The 20,998-nt window shown below is 42.6% G+C and overlaps 1 protein-coding gene across 1 annotated transcript in view; it reads right to left on the bottom strand.

Annotated features, from left to right (window-relative positions):
* The window catches only part of PAN3 (poly(A) specific ribonuclease subunit PAN3), a 76,604-nt gene extending 58,427 nt beyond the window's left edge, over positions 1-18,177 (bottom strand). The window contains 3 exon segments of the mRNA XM_042838979.1: positions 5,546-5,667; positions 12,676-12,816; positions 17,730-18,177. Of these exon segments, the coding sequence (XP_042694913.1) occupies positions 5,546-5,667; positions 12,676-12,816; positions 17,730-18,177 (711 nt within the window).
* Positions 18,178-20,998: the final 2,821 nt, after the last annotated feature.

Genomic DNA, 20,998 nt, shown 5'->3' on the forward strand with positions numbered 1-20,998 from the left:
AATACGTTTGAGGATTAGATATTTTTCCAATATCTCCTTGGTGCAGTAGGCTAGGAAAAGAATAAAATTTAAGAAAAATGGCAGCGTTTTCTAAACGCACATCATCTTGCCTCTACCCTGCACTTAGACCAACTTTGTTTTGCTTTTATTTCACTCTACCCAAAAATACATAGTTACAGAATTTTCATCAAGATAGAGAATGAATAAAGCTTTGCAGCATACAATTAGATCTAGTTTTACAATTTATGTTACAAGATATATCTTAGTTTTTGCTCTCCTCTCACAACAGTATTTAGAGATGGCATTTGTTCCCTTTGTCTCCATATCCTTCATCTTAATCCTGAGAAAAGGAAGTACCTCCCTCAGAATCATTCGTTTGCTACGTATATTATCTCAAAAAACATTTTGTAGCATGTCACAAGTTATTCTCTTCACCTTAATACTCTTCTACTGGAACTGTATTTCAGAGTATTTTTTTGTAATTTTCAAAATAATGTTAATTGAACTACAATAGAAGTCATCTTGCAAAAAGAATAAGATTGTCACAACCAAGCAAGGCATTGTTTAGCTGTCAAATTCTGTGACCTACAAATGGTGACACCTTTTGCTTTCGTTTCTAAGCCATTCCAAACTTGTCTTGGGTGGTTAGCATATTTGACACCACCTACAGCACATCCCACTGAACTGTTTGAACTAAAGCAACTAGATTTCTTCAAAAGGCATTATGTAAACAATAGCATAATTTCATATTTAAAATAGCATTTCTGTATTTCCACTCAGTCCTCAATAGTTAAAAATTGAAGACATTTACAAGCCTCTGTGCTATAAGGAGAGTTTTATTACTCAGTTCTTGGCAGATGCAACAATGGGAACAAAGGCCTTTGTGTTTACTCAGCTGCAAGGCTTTGAAGTGAGGGAGATTTCTACTTCTCAGGCTTTTCAAGAACTCTTAGTACACCAATATTAGCATGGCAAAAGCAAGATTGATTCCTCTGCATTACATGGCCTTGCCTGCTTTAGTGCTAAGGACTATTACACTCCCTTTCTTATCTTGTTTACAGCTACTACTTGATAAAATGTGCTTTTACTTTACGTGTAACCTGCAGACAAATGAAAGGCATGTAGTTATTAAGCTCATCATACCAAAACATAGAAAAACATTTCTGTGAAGGAGCATAGGTGAAGACATCGTCTGCTGTTTTGAGCTCTTACAAGCAAGTTATTCAATCAATATGGTAGAAGAAATTTTGACAACAAGGTACTAGTCTGCCTATATTCTCACAGATTATTCGCATAACCTTTCATGATTCCAGCATAACACTATTGAGACTCCTTCCCACACCACATGAATCAATCTACAGCTAGTAAAGAGGTAGCACTAACGTGGTGTTGGTTCAGAGAAGCACGAAGGTGAACGCAGAATGACTGACCAAGCAGCCAAGCACTACAGGCATCCAGCCAGCTCCTGCCTCCTTGCTACTGGGAGAGCCAAAGGGAATGAGCTGCTTCTTGAGCCACATCTCAGAGTGCCTCTTGGCTGCTTATAAGCCAAAAGGAAAAAGAACAGCTTTGGGGACAGCATGCAGCCTATGAGCCATGTGTAGCGCAGGCCTGCTCTGTTATTAGTTAGAGATGAAGAAAACAGAAAATACATGCCTTGATAAGCTGGAAGCCAATAGTGCAAATACAGTATGTAAAAGCACATGCAAATTCAGGGAAGAAAAGACATGTGAAACAAACTGTAAAACAGGAAAATGCAAACTGGTGATGACTGGAGACTATGGATCAATAGAAAACTTGTTAGAAACAACAGAAGGGACCAACAGGAGGTAATGAAAGGTTGTCTAACAGCACACAATTTTGATGCAGCCCAAAGAATAGAAGAATGAGGCAGAGCATCCATTTTTAGAAAGGAACTACAAAGAATTAGAACAATGGCCATTTTAAAAGCCCTGCCTCTCCTTAACACTTCTCAGGATTTTTACCCTCATCTTTTTTCCACTGCAAACTGGGTATCATCATTAGCTGCACCTTTACCACTGATCTAATCTCAATGATATGCTTCCAGATCTCCTGAAATATTCTTCATGCATCCAAATGAGATCTTGGAGTCAGAAAGATCAGTTCTGAAGAAATGTTGATCACTAGCTACCTGTAGTATTTATGCAAAGACTGCATTTCCTCAATACATCATGATACAGTTTATTTTCCTTCCTAATGCTGCTTACTTAACGTTGTATTGCATGCAAGAACATTACTGCACAATTTGGATACTAACTTAGCTTGAGGCAGTTTGGCTCTATTACACTTGAGTTATGATAACCTCACTGCACACAACCACAGCTGTTTCCATCAAACTTGTTCTGTTGGCTGTATATAACAAATGCATTCTTAAGATGAATTAGAAATAGTCTTATCAAATTTTATATTTATCTATTGACCCCCTGGTAATAATGTTGGAAGGCATTTAGTGAATAAAGCATGGAATGTAGGATACCCCTTAGTGAAAGAAAATGAGCATTACCCGTAACAGATCAATTATTATTATCCTCACTAGATTGAGACCAGTAAAGCCATTTCAACCAAGTCTTCTACATAGGGTCACCAACTCCATTCCTCATCTTCCAGTCATACAGTTTAAATTCAATAATTCCGGTGTCTCTAGTAGAGGTAGCACTGCTACTGTTTTTTTGGTCATCTTTTTCCTTCCATACCTCTGTAAAATGCAGACAGCTTTCTTCTTTAATAAGGAAAGCATTCCTTTACTTTAGAAAGGAAATGTAAACATTAGATACAACAAAAGCAACCTGCATATGGAAGTGGAATGCCAACTAGGAGTCTTCAAGAAAATGATTTGAACAGCATGCAAAAGTGAGGCACAGGACTATAAGATGCACACACTTGACTGACTGTAAAAAGGATGCTCATCAGGTACACACCATGCAGCCTGTGTTCTGAACAAGTCCACCTTACAATTCTCCTACTGAAAAACTACACAATGTTATGGGGAATACATCTCAATACATAAACTCAAGGTTCCACTGGCAAACTAGACTTACCATTTCTTAACATCTAACTGTACCTTACTTGCATTTCTTATAGCTGCATAATTATTTGCCTGTTTGTGCTATTTCACCAGTAAAAAAAATAAGTAAGTTGAAAAGTTCCCTCATAGTGCATCACCAATGTATCTATTTCTGAACTGCACAGGTCCACCACAGATGACTCAGTAACTCAGGGATGGAACAGACACTTTCATCTGCACAAGCAAAGCAGAGGCTAATTAGACATTCTGCAGCAGATTTCAGATGTTTCACTGACTGAATGCTGAATTTGCAGTATCTTAGTTTGATTTAAGGACCCAGAAAAGAATATGCGCAAGGATTTGTCCTGCTCATAGGCTACTGCAACTCAAGTTGGCTACATGCCACCTTGTTTCTTTGTCTGGAACTTACGCACTGCCCTCACACAAGTCCACTCTTCATTCTGTAAGTCTCTCTGCTCTTCCCCTTCACAGTTCTGTCCTCCCAGCATCTTATTTGCATCTTCAAATCAGTTTCTGTAAGCCCACTGCATGTGTCTTTGCCTTTCTACATCTCTCCATTCCAATTAACCCAGATACAGTTCTTTTCTCACCAAATAAAGACTCTCCTCCGAGCATCTTCAATATGAAGCTGATGAAAAGGAAAAGGTAAAGGAAGATCAGCATTCCTGCCCTGCATTCAACCAAGGCCTAGACCAGGCCAACACCGTAGCAACAGGAACAAACTCCTGTTGTAACACGCCAGTGCAGGCTGTATGTTAAATTATCTAGCTCCTAGTAAGGCATCCAGTTGTGCTAAATAAACCAGTTTGGAAAGTCTTATCAAGTAATGAAATCTGGGCAAATTTGCATCAGGGCAGCAAAAGATACATCCTTGATGCAACCACTGATCTATCAGGCTTAAATCCTCTATTCCAAACTGTAAAGCACTTGTTTCATAGAAATAAAAATCAGATTTTTTCCCTTGCCTTCTTCTCCAGAGGGCTGAATGACATGAGAAATCACACCACAAGTGAGTAAATTTGGCAGTTGGTCTCAACATAGAAGCTGACAGACAACCAAAACAGCATTGACAGCTTTACCTATGAAAATAAGAACTTAAACTACATTATTTAAATAAAGATCAAATCAACATAAAAATGCTCTTGTTTAAACTGTAGCTTAATGCCTATCACTTTTTTCAACAATAATGCAATTCACATTCAGAAGTACTTTCCTTTAGCCTCCAATAGGTAAGAGACACAGCGATTCCTTCTGTTTTCTCTAAAAGAAACACAATGCCTTGACTGTAATGTCACAGGCATTAGTATTTAAAAGTTCTGTGAGCATTCACATTAGATTCATGCTCATCATATTTCTAGGGAAAATCATAAATTAAAACTTTGTGTTTAGAAAGTTGTCAGTATTGCTGTAGAATTCACTTCAACAACACAATACAGTGACTTCCCACTAAAGGGATAAGATACAGCTTCAGTAATACCCAAATTTGTAGTTGTGCATACAATTTAAAAAAATATCTAATGCCCAGATTCATCAGTACACTCTGGGATCAGAGGTTAAGTATGCTCTTTTAAAATCATGCATCAATAATATATGTTTCAATAATTTTGCAATTCTGTTGAATGAGAAAATCCAGTTTTCTTGAAAACATGCAGTAAGAAACAAAAAGGGAACACACCTATTTCCCACCTTTTGCTGAGTTATTTTTCAATCCATAATACACAGCCACAACTGAGATCAAAGTAAGCTCATAAGGAGAGTTTCCTTGATACAAAAGAAGAGAGTTGCTGTCAGGACTCAGTGGGAACTATTTGACTCGCACTCTCTTTCATTTACCAGAAACTAAAGCTAGCTTCTAAACCCTTGAACCCTTGACTACAGGGAGAGACTATCTTTCTCAGCTTTTAAGAGCAAGTTTGAGGGAATCACAGCACTGCATGTGTTGATTCAATCATTGTTTGTTTAGGTTTTAAATATGACATGCTGCTACCTATACCATAATTCCACTTCATGGAAACTCCTATGTCAACATCTACAGAAGCAGTAAAAATAGAAAAACAATTTCAGATGTCTTGAATATTTAAATCAACACCGAATGCCAATGAAGACTGAGTCTATAAACTCTATTTTTTTTTTTTCTGCTTGGCAACTTACTGATTTCAGTTCACACCTTGCTTAAGTGACTTTTGCTTTTTGCAATGTCTCAAAATCTTGTAAAAGACTATCAAAATTAGATATAAGCAAAAAAGATCGAGAAGCACAGAGTTAACATATGTAGCAATGGCCAATCAAGCAGCTGAAATGAGCACCAATAAAAGCAAGCCAATTTTAAAACAACACTATTGTTTCATTTCTACTTAGAAGATTAAAGCAAGTATACATAGCACACTCTGCAAAGTGACATGCCAGAGCAGTGCACTTCTCCTGACTCTTGGACAGTTACCCTTCTTGGTGTAATGCCAGTCCAAACTAATGAAACACCATGCAACTCTCTGCTATTACCTGCATCATGGGATACTTGGATTCAGCAGGACTTCCAAATCCATTAACGCCAATGAAGCTGGTGCTAAAGTAAGAATCTGTGAGACTAGCATCAGCTAACCCACCGCCATCTATTCCGGGAACTACAAGAAAACAAAAAAAAGGGAAAAAAGTTTCAGACAAATGTAGTTGATCATCAATTCATGCGATCACATCTTTTTAAAACATTTGAGGTGGGGGGGAGTAAAGCAATAGGAGGTTGGTAACACAATGCTTCAAGCCTATCTTCTCAGCAAAACCAACCAGAAATCTAAGTGTGTAAAAAAATTATGAAAGTTGATACTAAATGACACATACGTAGTGCAGAGTTACAACATGAATGCAGAGAGGCAGAAATGTGACAGATTTTAAAAGAAACAAGGAACTTTATAAACAGTAACAAGGTAGGTAACAATAACAGAACAAATAAACTGAAAAACATGTTTATGTAAAGAAAACTCTATGTTCTTGTATACACATCCTTGAAATGCGCGTGTCAACAAGAGTTTTTAAGGGAATGGACTTGCTCTTTTAAAATGCAGCACAGAAGATATACTTTAAAACATCTCAAGTCCTCTCACACAGCACACAAGCACTTCAAAAGCTTCCTTTGCATACTGCCATTTTCATTATCTTGTACTTCACCAAGTGGCAACTGTCATATTAGAAGTGGCTAAAGATTATTTTGGACTGAAATTAAACGTTAAGGATGTAACTGAAGAAATTAATCTCACTAAATTGCATGTCTGGAAGTAATGGTCCTGACATACATGCAAGCACTGCACTTCAACTGCAAATAAATGAATTCGCCACTGTGAGACTAAGGAGAACAACAAGAGCAGTCATAATTAACACAAAACACTCATGCAGTCATTACTTAGATAACAAAAGATTGTACAGTTGTATACAAGTTGCAATTCAAATTAAGCTTCTGCAAAAACACCCACAGCAAATTATAACGACACTAATCTGCACGGCCTGGCCAGCACAAGCCAACAGACATGAGTAATTGGTAGCTCTAAGGTAGGAAGGCACATATCCAACTCAGAAGAACATCCTGTACCAAAGTACCCAACTTAAACTTCTGCGTGGACTTTCAGCCAACCAGTGACACTGAAACAGCTTCCTGCCCTGAATTCTCAAGGGAAATCAGCTGGAATTTTATAGCAGAGCTAATGACATGCTGCTTATATCCCCTGCAGTCTCACCAGAATGGGAATTTCCACTCCAAAAGAGACTATATAAACCACCAAACCGTTTCCACACTACAGGTACAGCGAAGAGCAAAAGAAGTACTACAGTCAGAAATCACAGGGAGGAATGGAAGACCAGAAAACCATGAGCAGCACCCACACTCCAGGCAGATACACTCAAAGCCTGCAGCTGTATGAACTAGCCAGCTGGGCTTAACACCAACAGCAGCACCAATGAAGAGCTGAATGGGGCGAGATCAAAAAAGCACAACACTTCCGCTGCAACACACAGGAGCTTTGCAGTCAAAACAAGTTTGTGAAGTATCACTGCCAAAGTTACAACACTATTTGTATACTCTGAAAAAGTTGAGGAATACACCTAAGGGGCTCTAAAGATGCTAATTAGAAATATAACAAGAAAATATTTTTTTAAAAAAAATGTTTTAAGGCAGCTGGGAATAGTAAAATAAAGCTGTCTCCACCACCCATGCCCTAGTTCCTCCTTCATAATTCTGAAGAGCAGCCAAACAAACTTCACAACTCCTCCTTCTCCAGCCCTAAAAAAGACGAAGTTGCTGTTCAGGTAAAAACATATCTTTTTGAATGTAAATTTTCTAAATGAGGGTAGAGAATAGAAAAATTATCACCATTGAACTACTGTGCCATGGAAATTAATGTGTGCAGAACACCAGTTATTTTTCTCTTACCTGTTCTTTCAGTACCTAACTCATCCTGTGGAGGATAGCATTTTAACACAACTGTTTTCCGCCAAAGTCCTAATATGTTTCTCACAGGAAAGCTATAAGATAGCAAATCCACCTGTAGCAATGAGTTGTTTCAGGCTAGCCTGCCCACAAGTTACTTAGGGTCCACAATACTGTCTACCTATTTTAAAACTGTCTGCATTTCAGCCATTACCAGGAACTACATCTTGACTGTAAAAGACCACAAAGACCTTCAACTTTGAGGAACAAGCATCATTTCAAGGTATACTATATGCATTGTCTTCCATTTCATCTTACATTTCCATCGAAGTTCAGATTATATCCAATTTTTAAAAAGCATGTGACTCCTCTAGATAACAGCACCAGTTATGAGATGTTCCAGTCTATTGAACACTTGAACATCCAATTGGCTCAACTTCCCCAACTGCTCCTCACTACATCAGAGTGAACACAAGAACCCATTTAGCTTAATTTCTCCCTTGGACGGATACAGTTAGTACACAAAATCATTAGAACTGGAAAAAGGAAAGTAGAAAACCTTCAAGTGAAGATTTTACCATATTCAGCAAGGCAAGAGAAAGGCCCCATTTGCATGAAATAAACCCCACAGCTCAACTGCAGTAATCCAGCAAGCTGCTATAGCTACAGTCACCCATTATCCAAATAAACCACTGGAGCCAACACAGGGCAGAAGCAAGCAGGCAGGACCAGCTGCTCTTCTCCTCACCCAGATGCAGTACCCACAGTGCCAGGCAGCTCAAGCTGCAAACAGCAGCAAGTTTCCTGCAGCAATCCCAAGCTGAGCAGTGTGGAGGCCACTGCTGTACAGCACAATGTTGATCTCTTAACGCTGCTCAAATACCAGCAGCATTTGCTACACAAGCCAATCCATATCACACAAAGATGTTTCATGCTACAGTCTAGGCTTCCTATTGACATGTGGGATACTCTAGATAGAAAAAGCTACTCCAGAACATGTGCCACCATCTAGCTGTGCAAAGGTTCTCAAGGCCAATGGCATGGTTATGCTGCTAGCCCCCTTGCAGGGATCCCTCAGACTGCTGCAACTGAGTGCTGACCCACCACTGAATTCTGCTGATGCTCCACCTGCTGCACTTACTCCAAGATGCATTTCAGCTATTTGCCTTCCTACACAACTAATCCAAACAGTCGAGCAAAACACTTCTAGAAGAGGGACAAAGACCACAAGAATGCATTCCTCAGAAAAAGTGTTGAGAAGTGAAGCTCATTTGAGCAGAGGGCAGCTTTCTTAGCAATAGCTCCTATTTTCAACAGAGTTCTTGAGAAGCAGTAAGCGTAACTACTGGCTTCAGAAGAAGCACTCGCTTCTTTAAAGTAGCTTCCCAGTTGTAGGCAGAAAGAAAATTAAGATTAACAGAAAATATGCAACTGACATAGGTAAGAAATCCCTGCACTGGCTATAAAACCAAACAAGTGCATTCCCCACTACTCCTCTGTTGCACAAAGGACGGAAACAGCTGTTTCAGCAATTAAAACTAAACAAATACCTAAACAGCAGAGGCAGTTGTACTGGTTTTGGCACTTGGCCTTCTCTGTAAAAAGTAGAAGGTGCTTATCTTCCTTCTGCCAAATAGCTGGCAAATCATAAATTCTCCCTTGCTCTTCAAAGACAGTTAAGAGCATTAAAGGAAAAAAAGTCATTTATCATAGGTAGCCTACACAGGAGATCTTCAACCAGAAGTCTGTAGACTTCACCACAAAAGCAGTACGGTACTAAAAACAAAATGGAAAACAGAAGTCCAGAAGTTGTTCTATTCTAATGGACCTCGCATTTGATTCGTCTCCCTGGATCTCTCCTGGCATAAGCACACGCTTTGAAACTGTGCTATTAGAATGACAAATACAAGTTTGTAAAGTTTGTGTTTTCTTCTTTTTTAAATCATCAATTATAACTGTAGGTAAGTTTGGACAACAATTTAAAGAAAATCTGGGCTTGGCCATTCTTGTCAGAGGAGCATGTTTTGAGGGAGGGAGTCAACCCTTTGAAAGGATATACAACAGCAGGATGAGGGGAAATGGTCTGAAGTTGAGGGAGGGGGAGTTCTTTACAGAGAGAGTGGTGAGGTGCTGGAACAGGCTGCCCAGCGAGGTTGTGGATGCCCCATTCCAAGGTGTTCAAAGCCAGATTGGATGGGGCCCTGGGCAGCCTGGTCTACTATTAAATGGGGAGGTTGGCAGCCTTGCCTGTAGCAGGGGGGTTGGAGATTCATGATCCTTGAGGTCCCTTCCAACCCTGGCCATTCTGTGATTCTGTTTTGTAACACGTTGAAGTTACATAAATTTTCAATAGACCATTCCTTGGAGAGGAACTACAGCTTCCTTATAAAGGAAGAAAGGTTGATAAAGTGCACCTGAGAAGAGATGGATTTGAGGAAGGAGGGGGGAAAACAGCAAGAGTTTAGTCTCCTTTTTCAGGAAACATCAAAATACAAAAATAATTATGCAAACTAAGAGTCCAGTGGTAAAATAAACGCAAATATGTTGGATAGACACAAATGAAAACAAGAAGTGTCTAAATTCCACTGATATTAAAGCTAGAGATTACATTCTAGTAATTCCAGGGGGAAAAGAAAAATATTGAGAAATTCAAAAGGTACTTTCTATATTTTACATACTCATCCAATAACATTTTGCTTGGTGAGTAACACTGCAGCTTAATGTGACAGCTGCAATTAAAAATAAATATCATCTTACATAATTCTTCACCCACAGGATTTTAGCACAAAGTAGGCTTCCCTTCAGATGCAGGCACCAAAGAGCGGGGGGAGTAAAACAGATGGTTATTTCTGTGTTACCTATTTCAAAGATTTTTTTTTTTCAGGCACAAAGGATTTCATCACAGCCCAGGTACTTGAGTAGCACTGTGATGAACCCAACAGGAGTGCTTTAGTGGAATCAGTGGGTTTAACACTGTTTTATCTTATTAGCATTATCTGAATACTAATGCTATCTGAAAATGTGACATTTCCATTATTTTCATTCTGAATAGTAAACAAATACTCCACTATCCTGTACTGCTTTTACAACCTTGGCATCAGCACTGATAATCCAGTGAACTGTTCTTAATGTTCTTTACAATAAGTGGATAAACAGGACCAAAAATGAACAGACTGAAGTAAGACCTGAAAAGATTTTTGTTGACATATTTTTCAAAACAACTACATGAAGATGTCTGGCAAGGTAATAAAACAGATGAAATAAATCATATTGCTACACTGCCTAACAACCTTACCATAATTACTTTATGCTACAAAAGTATTTATTTACAGTGGCAGTCTTGATTGGAACTCACCGAGCAGCCACGATTGCAGGCACTCTCCACCTCAACAGAGGCTGGGTAAGCTTATTCGCATGTTCTCTGCTCACGTGCATTCAGAGACCAAGCTGTTATCTCAGCTAGATATAAAGCAGAAAAAACTACAGTGCCATACCTCCAGTGGAATTTTTAGAGTTAGCTATCCTAATACTGAGTCTAGAACAATAAAACTTTGTATACAAAGCCTGCCTATGGCAAGTCATTTAAGACTCAGAAAATTGGTTTAGTGTCCTCGAAGCAATGTGGAGTCAGAGGAACATCTGTTTCTCTTACTCTGCACTGGCGTGTTTGTATGGGGAAATAGCCAGGTGCTAGATGTGCTTGCCCTGCTTATGTACCTCTTGAGCAGCTGCTGAGCACTGTACGTATCAGTAAATGCAGCTCAGTGGAATTGCAGAGAAAGCAGCAATATTATTGTTACTGCTTGCTACAGCAAGTAGCTTCTTCTGGTCTTATTTTACACCTCTCATCAAACACAACCACTTTCCAGATCCAACTAATAAGCCCTGAAATAAGGAGAGTAGACAAAGACATGTGCACTAACCCCCAGGCACGAGGAGCAAGAAGTAAAAGTACACCACTGGGTTATGCTGCTGTAAACGAAAGTGTGGTCAGAGGGCAGACAGCACAAATGAACCAACCTGGCCAAAAGACAGACAGGAAGCAAAACAGTTTGGGAAATGCTGCCATATTTACAAACACTCCCACTAAGTGACGAGATACTCTTGGGTAAGCAAAGGAAAACAGTAATCTTCACCATAAAATTAAATGACTGGGTTGTCTTTAAAAATAAATAAAGAAAGAAAGACCTCTCTTATCATAGAAGCATCTGAAAAAACCTGAAAGAAGGTACCATCCCTTTGCACCATGAAAGTCTTTGTATTGCATCTAAGAACAGCAGGACTCTCCTTCATGGATTAAGTCCAAAAGCACAGTGATAATATAAATCTAAAACGATACTTTTGAAAAAGAGCCATCAGAAGCATTCTGTTATCAGGAGAAGCAATTGAAGCTAATGTAACTATTTCATATCAAAGCTTTCAGAACAAACATTCTCTAATAGCTTTCACTATTCTTGATGTATTGCATGAAGTTGTTCAATATATCACAATATTTTTTTTTTTTAATATAAATTTAATTTTAACACCCTTCTTCTGATACCTAAAATTGAACTTCCTAATATAAAAACACATGTATGAAATGGATGCAGATGTTCTGAAGTCCTGCCTTGGTTATTTTCAATAGGAGTGGGAAAGAGATGACAAAAAAGAAAGGAAGGATCTTCCTGCCCATTTCATTAGCACTAGAACAACTGAAAGACAGAGAGAGCCTACCCATGGATGACAAGAATGTCATATCATGTAACCAGTCTGACTACAACTTCTACAGTGCATGTACTTACTATGACTTCTGTGTTTGAATTATTTCTATATCTCAATTCTCAAAGAAAAGGGAAGAGTAAGAGGCCATAAGGAAGCAAATAAAACAATACAAATCAGATCTAAACACACCATTATCTTTGAAGATCAGACAAAACAATCACATCATCAGAACTTAACTTCCAAGGGACTGATGGAACACACACAAGCACACAGCACGATCTACACCAACTCAGCTTCAATACACAGGGATTCACCATACCATTTTTCTGGCAGCATAACGTATTACATCATTACCAGAAAGCAATAGATAAGGAGAACATCAGCCACATCAGCTTACTAGCTAAATCCCTCCACTGACCCCCTTTCCAACAGCTGCCTCAAGACCAAGAGATTGCTTGGCCTGAGGTCCTGCAGAGCTGCTCCTCCCTGTGTTTCTCACCTCACCCTCACTTACCATTTGTCCACTTTTCCCGCAGCAGTCTAAATTTGCTTCTAGGTGATTCCTTACACAGGGAACTCTTTCTGAGCTGGTCCCCAAGGTCACTATTTTCTGTGCATTCAAATCCTTCCTGCAGGCCCACTCCTACAGTGATACCTACAAAAAATCAGTTATCTAATAACTGCCAGACAAACTAAGCAGGGATGCTCAGTACCTTAAAGAACATTATCTAAACTTCAAACTGTTATCATACATATGAGCTTTGAGTTCACTCACACAAGGTCTGTGACTGTCCCCCCCAACAAACACTCCTTTTTATTTTTGTCTTTGAAATAAGAAAACAATTGAAACTGTAACAACTGTTAAGCACTCAGATACCAATGCACAGTGGGTACTACCAGAAACAAATAACCACAAGTACTCCAGAGTATCCGTAATTCCTGGGGAATATTTTGACTTGAATTATTTCTCACACAATAAAGAAAACCTTCCAAGTATATAAATAGAGAAAAATCAGTTTCAAAAGCATGCCTTCCCCCCCCTCCCCCTCAAAAGTTTCACATGTTAACACTGCTCCTCAAAACCCCATATGATTTGTAGATTCAGAAGGCTTTCCTTCTGTTTTTCTTTAACCCCTTTAGTAATTCTCCATTTTCTTCCCAATTTCCACACTAAGTATTTAAAAGCTGGAGAAAAAAAATCCATCTCTATTAATTTCTGAATTTCTTGAGCTGACACACGAGACAAGACGACATGAAATTAATTCAGTAATTTTCAGTTACTCCCATGCATCTCTTGACTTGTTGGTTTTAGTCTTCAGTTCTCAGGTGTTTAATAGTCGCCAACCACCCCAAAAATCAATTCTCAGAATCATCTCCAATGCCTTAAAAACACTGAGAGTAAAACATTATCAAAACTGTACTCTCTACCAGCTCCAGGAAAAGTCACCAGGAAAATTAGAAGATGAAGCATCTCTCTAATAAGAAAGTTCAGGGTAATATGGCAACCAATACAGCATCACTTACAAGAAGTACAAACAGCTCTGGAAAAGAAATTCTCAGCTCTGCACTTTAACTGCAATAGCTGCTTTCTGTATGCAAACAGGGGAAAAGAGGCTGGTATATTGCATACCATGCCATATTTACCTTTAAAGTCTGAGCTAACTGACAGTTTCTTAATACTACAAGCTGCAAATACTCAAACACTACTAGAGATGATGATAAAAATCCATATTTAGAATAATCCTCACCATTGTTTTGTTGCATTAAGAAGCGTAATCCAACAGATTACCTTTAATATCTATTTTCCTGAATGGCTTATCTTCCCATTTTTTCTACATCCACTATTTCATTCTGTTTAAAGAAGAATGGACTTTAAAGGCCTACACACTTTAAATAAAAAAAAAAAAAAGCAGAACATACACAAGTCTATAAGTCTTTCCACCCCAAATCTAGCCTACTTATGGATTTAACCAAACCTAAAACATAGTTCTCACCATGCTAACTGCCAAGTAATTGCATACAGTTGTTACAGTAGCAGTCAATACCCACTACGGCTACAATCAGCCTCAGAACATACAACTTACAGGGTGAGAAAACAGTAATAACACTTTCATTAGGTCAACCCAACACAACCCGAGCCTCCGTAGTTTTCTCCCCTCTTCTCACAGGCAGGCAACAAAGCCTGCACTGACAGGCTTTCTCTGTGGAGAAAGGCAGTGCAGCACTGTTGATGGAATTATCGCAGGCACATTATGGAAATACTGATCTGTTTTAAAAGCAAGTTTCCTAGATGAAGGATTTTTATACAGAAGAAGGCTTGAAAGCCCAAGAAATAGCCAGCAGCAGCACTGTGCCCACGGTCAGCTCCTCAAGTCCCCAGCCCAGCAGCACTGGCTCGGCTGTCACAGAGCTCAGAGCACATCAGCACCAGGTAAACGGAGCACTGGCAGCAGCCACCACATATCCTATGTTTTATGGCAAAATTTACAACTGGATTTCAAAATAACGACACTTTTCCTTAGACTCTCCCACGAGCATCAGCAAGCAGCAATGCAGGCACTGAACTGCTCTTTACAGAGCTTGTAAAGGTTCAAACAGAGAGACAGCAGACGTGAGATGTTTCTCATGCCATCATGCCTCTCACCTGCCCTTTCCTGAGCTGCACCTTTGAACCATATCAGTCATATCTTTCACCCTAAATGCCCAGGAACAGTAATTCTGACATCTCTGCTCTTTCTGCAGTCTTCCTAAGCAAGGCACCACTGCTGCTCCTGGTTGGCACCTACCAACTGGACTGACACCTGGTACTTGTGCCCATTGGAAGAAACATTGAAGAAACCTTTTTCCAATGCTTCTTCTTTCTTTCGTTTATCTCTGTGATAGAGGATAGAAAGAAAAAGAAAAAAAAAAAAAAGAAAAAAAGACCTCCAAGCAGGTAATCACAAGCTGTGTTTCTTATTTTGCAGCTGACCAACTGCACACCTCATGTGGAAGACCAAACAGTCACTCCTCCAACAGAAGGAGCAGGAACAGTGCTTTGAACATCTGTGCTCCAAATGCTGTGGGGCTGAGGGTGCTACATTCTGAAAGTGGATGGGATTCATCAGCACTGGTAGTCTAGCTCCCCAAGAACAGAAAAAGCCAAAGTAGTCAGGTTAAAGGCACACTGAGCTCACCACCTCAGCTCTGAGGCTAGACAACAGTTACTTGTGCAGATGAAAGCACGAGCTTGAGGCAAGGATAAGGCACGGTTTCCCAGAAGGCTCTAAATCACAGGGGGGTGGAAGATGAGTTTGACTCAAAAATGAATTTTGTGTTTTTGTTGAATTTAGTAACCTCAAACAGAGCTTTCTTCCAATGGTATCTGATGACTTTCTGACCTCCTGTCAGATGTTAGTATCTAAAACATCTATGGCATAGAACAGTTTAACCACACACTGTGTGAAGAAATATCTGTTGGTTAGCTCTGAACACGTCACCTGCTTGTTTCACTTGATAGCCTGGTACTGAAATACTTCTGCCCTGAAATACTTCTTGTCTTTTCACTGCTCTCCTCCTTACCACTCAGTGTCCCCATCACCTATGTCGTGAAATTAAGTCAGTATTTGGGGAACCTTCATGATTACCACAGAAAAACCTATAAGTAAATTAATAATCCTGTACTCAAAGCAGGATTAGAGTAACACGCATGGTAGAATGAGGCAGTGACCCACTTTTAATAATAAATAGGACTACACAGTTAATTACTCAATGAGCATTATCTGCTCCATGCACCAAATGAGGCTGGGGTCTAGCAAGAAAGAAAGAAGTCAGCACACATACATGTGTACCTAAAAACTGCCACAGTGCTTCTGCATTAGGGAAGATGGGCAATGGGACAGTAGAGGCAGGCTACCTTTGGGCACTTTCTCATTCCATGTTCTTCACTTCAGAATTTAGGGTTAAATGAAACCTTGTGTATTGTTTTCTATGTCCATTAAAAAAAAACGTTTCCATTCCATCCACCTGAAAAATCATACAGCAGGACATCAGCAAGGTAAGAATTTTAAATATTAGCTTTCAGGACCTATACAGATCAACTCCAGATTTTGAGCAAATATCTTAATGAAACGAAGCAAAGCAGCACAGAGGCAAGACTGGGCCCACTCCATGGTTCTTCACCTTTCATCACTCTCTCCCTCCTTTCTTCCCTTGCTCTTACCCTAGCCAGACCCCTTCATACAAGAGACTCGTTTACCAGCTCAAGCTTTTGCCTTCTGTAACTTCATGTGAGGAGGCTTCCCCATCAGGGAATTGCCAATAACACGTTGGAGGGGTTTGTCCACTCTTGCTGCACTCACATTAGCAGCAACTGCAGAGAGTTCTACAGAGCCTTAAACCTCTGATGAGCTGAAACATACTCAAAGCATGATTTCCAAATAATTTAACTACTCAGCAACATCAACCACTGAGCACACAAGTTCTAGTTTCTTTTTTCTTATCTTTAGGACTTAAATTTTAGAATTCTTCTATATGAGAACAAATAAAGAATATCCTTCATATGAAAGCTTTTATCCCTATGTCAGCTCTGCATCCTTTCCCCAAGCCTGAAATCAGTAGCTAACAAGATTTAACTCTATATAAAAGGAAATCATTTTTTAAAAGTGCATTTCACACCTAACTCCATCCAAAAGAGAAATAGAGACGGAATCACCGGTGAATCTTTCCCATCTGTTTGTATGCTAGGAAAGAAAAGCAACAGACTTCAGTTAAAACAACTGAAGTCTGATAAAACAACTAAACAACAACTAAAGATGGCATCTTTTAACAGAAACCATTGAGCAATCCTATGTTTCAGGGTTCTCCTGGAAGAGTGGACACAGCAATGCCGCATTAAGGCAACACACTGCCCAGCTCTCCAGTGCACAGACGTTGCTCAATGGCACGAGCTCACCACCTGGGCTCCTGACACATGTATCAAGCGCTAAGAACTTTACACAGGAAGGAAGTTCAACATCGTTACATCTGCCTTTCACACAGACACACACAAAAAGCACCTGGATATGAACACTGAGTCACTTAATGTAAACAAATACCAGCTTTATGACAGATCAATAATGCAACCAGGCTTAATGCATTCACGCAAAGAGGCATGACACTTCCCAGGCAGCTGGGCTGTGCTGAGCAAACCGAGCCGTTCCCGCAGCCGGCGCGCACATATCGTTACAGAATCGTAATTTACAAAACCGCAGGCATTTTTCTGAGCGGAATAATATTTCAACGGGGACGCTCCAAACTTCCAACTTCAGACTCAGCCGAAGTTGTCCGCACGAGGCACGACCCGGGCCGCCCCAAGGAACGGCCGTCCGAGCACCGCCTCCCCTCCGCCCACGGAGCCGGACCGGCGGGGTGCCGCAGCCACACAGACCCCCTCTGAGCTGTCCTCCCCGCAGGGTTCGGATGGAGCAGCGTACGGGGGCGGCCCGGGAAGCGGCCCAGCCAGCATGGCTGTTGTTATTTGTTTCCGGTAGCACCACGGCACGCTCGGTAACCGCCTCCCCACGAACGGCGCGTCCTCCCCGTACTCACTCGCCAGCCGCGGGCCATCCAGCCCCGCGCCGCCGCCGCCGCCGCCGCCTCCTCCTCCGCCGCCTCCCGCCCCCAGCTCGGCTTTCTTCGGCCCCACCACCGCCGCCGCGGGGCCCGGGCGGGCCCCGTGAGCCACCGGTTATCGGGGCCCGGGGGCGGCGGCGGCCGGGGGGAGGCCGAGGGGCAGCGCGCCGAGGGGAGCGGCGGGCCCTGGGCCGGCGGGGGCGGCACCGGGCTCCTCATGCAGGAACTGGCACTCCTCGCCGTAGAAGCAGGTCTTGTCCTTGGCGTAGTAGCGGCAGAACTTCAGCTTCACGGCCCCGCCGCCTCCGCCTCCTCCGGCCCCCGCCCCGCCGCCGCCGCCCGCCGGCCCCGCCGCGCCGACCCCCGCCGCCGGCGGCCCCAACACCGGCGACGGCGAGGAGCAGGGCAGGCCGCTGGGGTTCATGGCAGCCGCCCCGCTGCCGGGGTCGGCACCATGGGGAAGGAGGGAGGGAGGGACGGGGCGGGGAGGAGGAGGAAGGGGCGCGGGGACCGCCGTCACCCCGGGGCTCCGGGCTGCGGGAGGGGGAGGGAGAAAAGAGGGGAGGCGACTCCGCACCGCTGGGGCGGCCCCGCGGCGGGGGGCGGCGGCACTGCTCGGAGGTCCCGGCGCCCGGGGTTGTTTATGCCATTTTCCTCTTCCTGAGCGGCTGCCCGGGCGCGCCTGCGCCGACGCGGGGCATTCTGGGAACTGCCGCCGCCGGTCGGGGCGCGGGGGCAGCGGTGGCCGCCTCGGGGCGGTGGGTGCCGCACGGCCGTCAGCCGGCCCCGGCGCGCTGCTTCCCGCCCCTCAACGGCGCACCGGGGCTCCCCTCTGCCTGAAGGGAGTCCCTGCGGCTGTGCTGCTTTTGAGAAGTGCTCTTCCCCCGAGCAGCGCTTGTGCTCTGCGAGGCTCCGCTGTGTCGCCTGCACAGCCTCTCGGGATGCTCGCAGGTTTTCCTCAGTCGCGTTGCTGGTGCGTTCTGCCAAGCGGGGTGTGGGGAGGGAAAGCGTCGCGTTCTGAAGCGCGCTTGGCAGCAGTTGGGTATGGAAAGCACCGAGTGTGGGATCGGGAGCGCCTTGTGTCTTCTCTGAGGGAAAAAATTACCCAGGGTCTGTCTCCGGGGTGCTCTGACAGATTCGGTGGAGAGAAATTAGCAAAAATATACGGAGTGAGCTTTTCAGTGTTGTGCTGAAACCTATCTGAACCTTTCTACCTCAGAGGAAGTCTTTCAGGGCTTCGGGAAGGAGCCGTGTCTTAAGCTGGAATCTCAGTCAGTTCTCGCAGTCAGAAGGACTCCTCCAGTTTACAAACCAGCTGTGAAGTACAGCAGTTGTTGTGCCAAAAGTGAAAATTGGGCAGAAAACTGAGACGGTGACTGGAGTCAGAGCTCCGATGCCAGTCCAACATCCTAAGAGAACAATATGAAGTCTGTCAGCTCTCTGCCGTTCACCAGATTTCAGCCTTCTTGCCTCCCAACTATGGGACGGAGGTTCCATGCATGCTATGCTCCTGCAAATATAGGAAAATAGGCAAAACAGTGGAAATACCCTATTGGCTTCTCTTTTAATGTCTCTTAGGGGGAGCCCAGATACCAACCACAGTAGATGCACAGTAGATACACATGGGGGGAGCCCTCGTGAGCTCCTCAGACATGGGGAATGCAATGGTCAGAACTTGCACCTCTTTAGGTAATAAAAAGCAGTTGGCTTTAGCACAAAAATCAGAGGCATTCCTAGCAGCTCCTGCTGTGGTGCTTGCAGCAGTTATGCAGAGTTATGCCTCTGAGGAGCAAAGTCCCAGGCTTGGTTGCTGGGAAGCTGTTGGGGCTATGGATGACACTTCCTTTAGCTCCTGCAGTGAGGAAAGAGAGGGTCTGGAATTGCATTGTTTTCTTTCTTTTATCCTACTCATCCGTGCCTTGGGAAGATAAAGAGTAGGGGACAGCTTTCACATGGGAGAGGCCTCTGGATCATATGGGTTCATGGAGGAGAATGGGCGTTAGGAGAACCAGTGCTCAGGGAATGCCAGGTGTGGGGAATGAGAGGAGCCCAACTGCACCTGCAGAAGTCCTGTTATCAGCAGTCTGTGTATTGGCCCTTTTTCCAGGGATGATGTCCTCTGGAAAAAAAATCTTCTTCCTTTCAAAAAGATCAGACTGAGTAGACTAGTTATGCATGTATCTGAGAAGGCTGGGAGGGTAGCAGAAAAATGTTAATAAAGGGAGAACAAAAATCTCAGTTTTCACTCAGAGGTTTCCCAAGCACTGTGAATCTTTTATCCAGAGCTTTACTGCTGTGGATCTAATGGTATCAAGTTATCCTAGAAGAGATTTCTTGATACATGTAGGGAAATACCTTTTCTGGGTGAACTGGTTGAGCATGAAATGAGTTCTTCCAAGCAAAGGCTTCAATTGTGTAACCACTCCCATCGCTGAAGTGTATTCTAACCTGTGTTTTCAGTCTTGTGAATCTGCTTTTCCCACAGCTCTTTTGCTGATCCATGCATTTGTGTACAGCTGCGTACATGCTGAGGTTAATGGGCTTGTGAACACACAACATACATTATTTCTGCCTCCGTGCTGTAGTTCAGGTTGGAAACATCCACCCTGGATGCAGAAAGAGCTGAGATATTGAAGTGGGCTGTGGCACATGACCCTGCCAGCTGGAGTGCACAGATAGCAATGAGGCACACTGTATGATGCCATGGGGCTTTGGATTCTCCTCCACCCTTGTTGGTGTTAGTGATCACCAAACTCCCAGTGAACAACAGGTCAGTTTGGAAGCAACCTTTGTTGTTTGGTTGTTTGTTTTTTTTTTGCCAACAAAGCCAATAGTGGAAGGAGGTGGAGGATGGCATGAGCCTCTTTCTGTGGCTCTGGCAAACTCATGTTTCCCATCTCTCATTTCTGTTAAGGACTGGGACTGAAGACTGACCTGTGGCCATTGGGACCCTGACACCTTCTTATTAATCATGATCATGTGTTCCCATCCAGTTTTATTTCCACTGCCTGTTCCCAGTGGCCAGCCAGGACTGCAAGGTGTCCCATGAGCCATTCAGTATTTTGAACTTGAAGTGCACTGCTTTGTGCAGCCCACTGGGCGTTCCTGCTGTGTAGCAATTGATGATGCTACCATTCTTTTCACAAAGCTAAGTCCCCTGTATTGAAGCTGGTACCTCTATGGAGAACACTGCAGCTTCTGTCTCTGTCACATACCCAGATTTATTTTGCACAATATCCAGGGAG

The sequence above is a fragment of the Centrocercus urophasianus genome, unplaced genomic scaffold, assembly GCF_019232065.1.
Source record: "Centrocercus urophasianus isolate 14NV4802_14NV808 unplaced genomic scaffold, USGS_Curo_1.0 seq_9, whole genome shotgun sequence".
Taxonomy (NCBI): domain Eukaryota; kingdom Metazoa; phylum Chordata; class Aves; order Galliformes; family Phasianidae; genus Centrocercus; species Centrocercus urophasianus.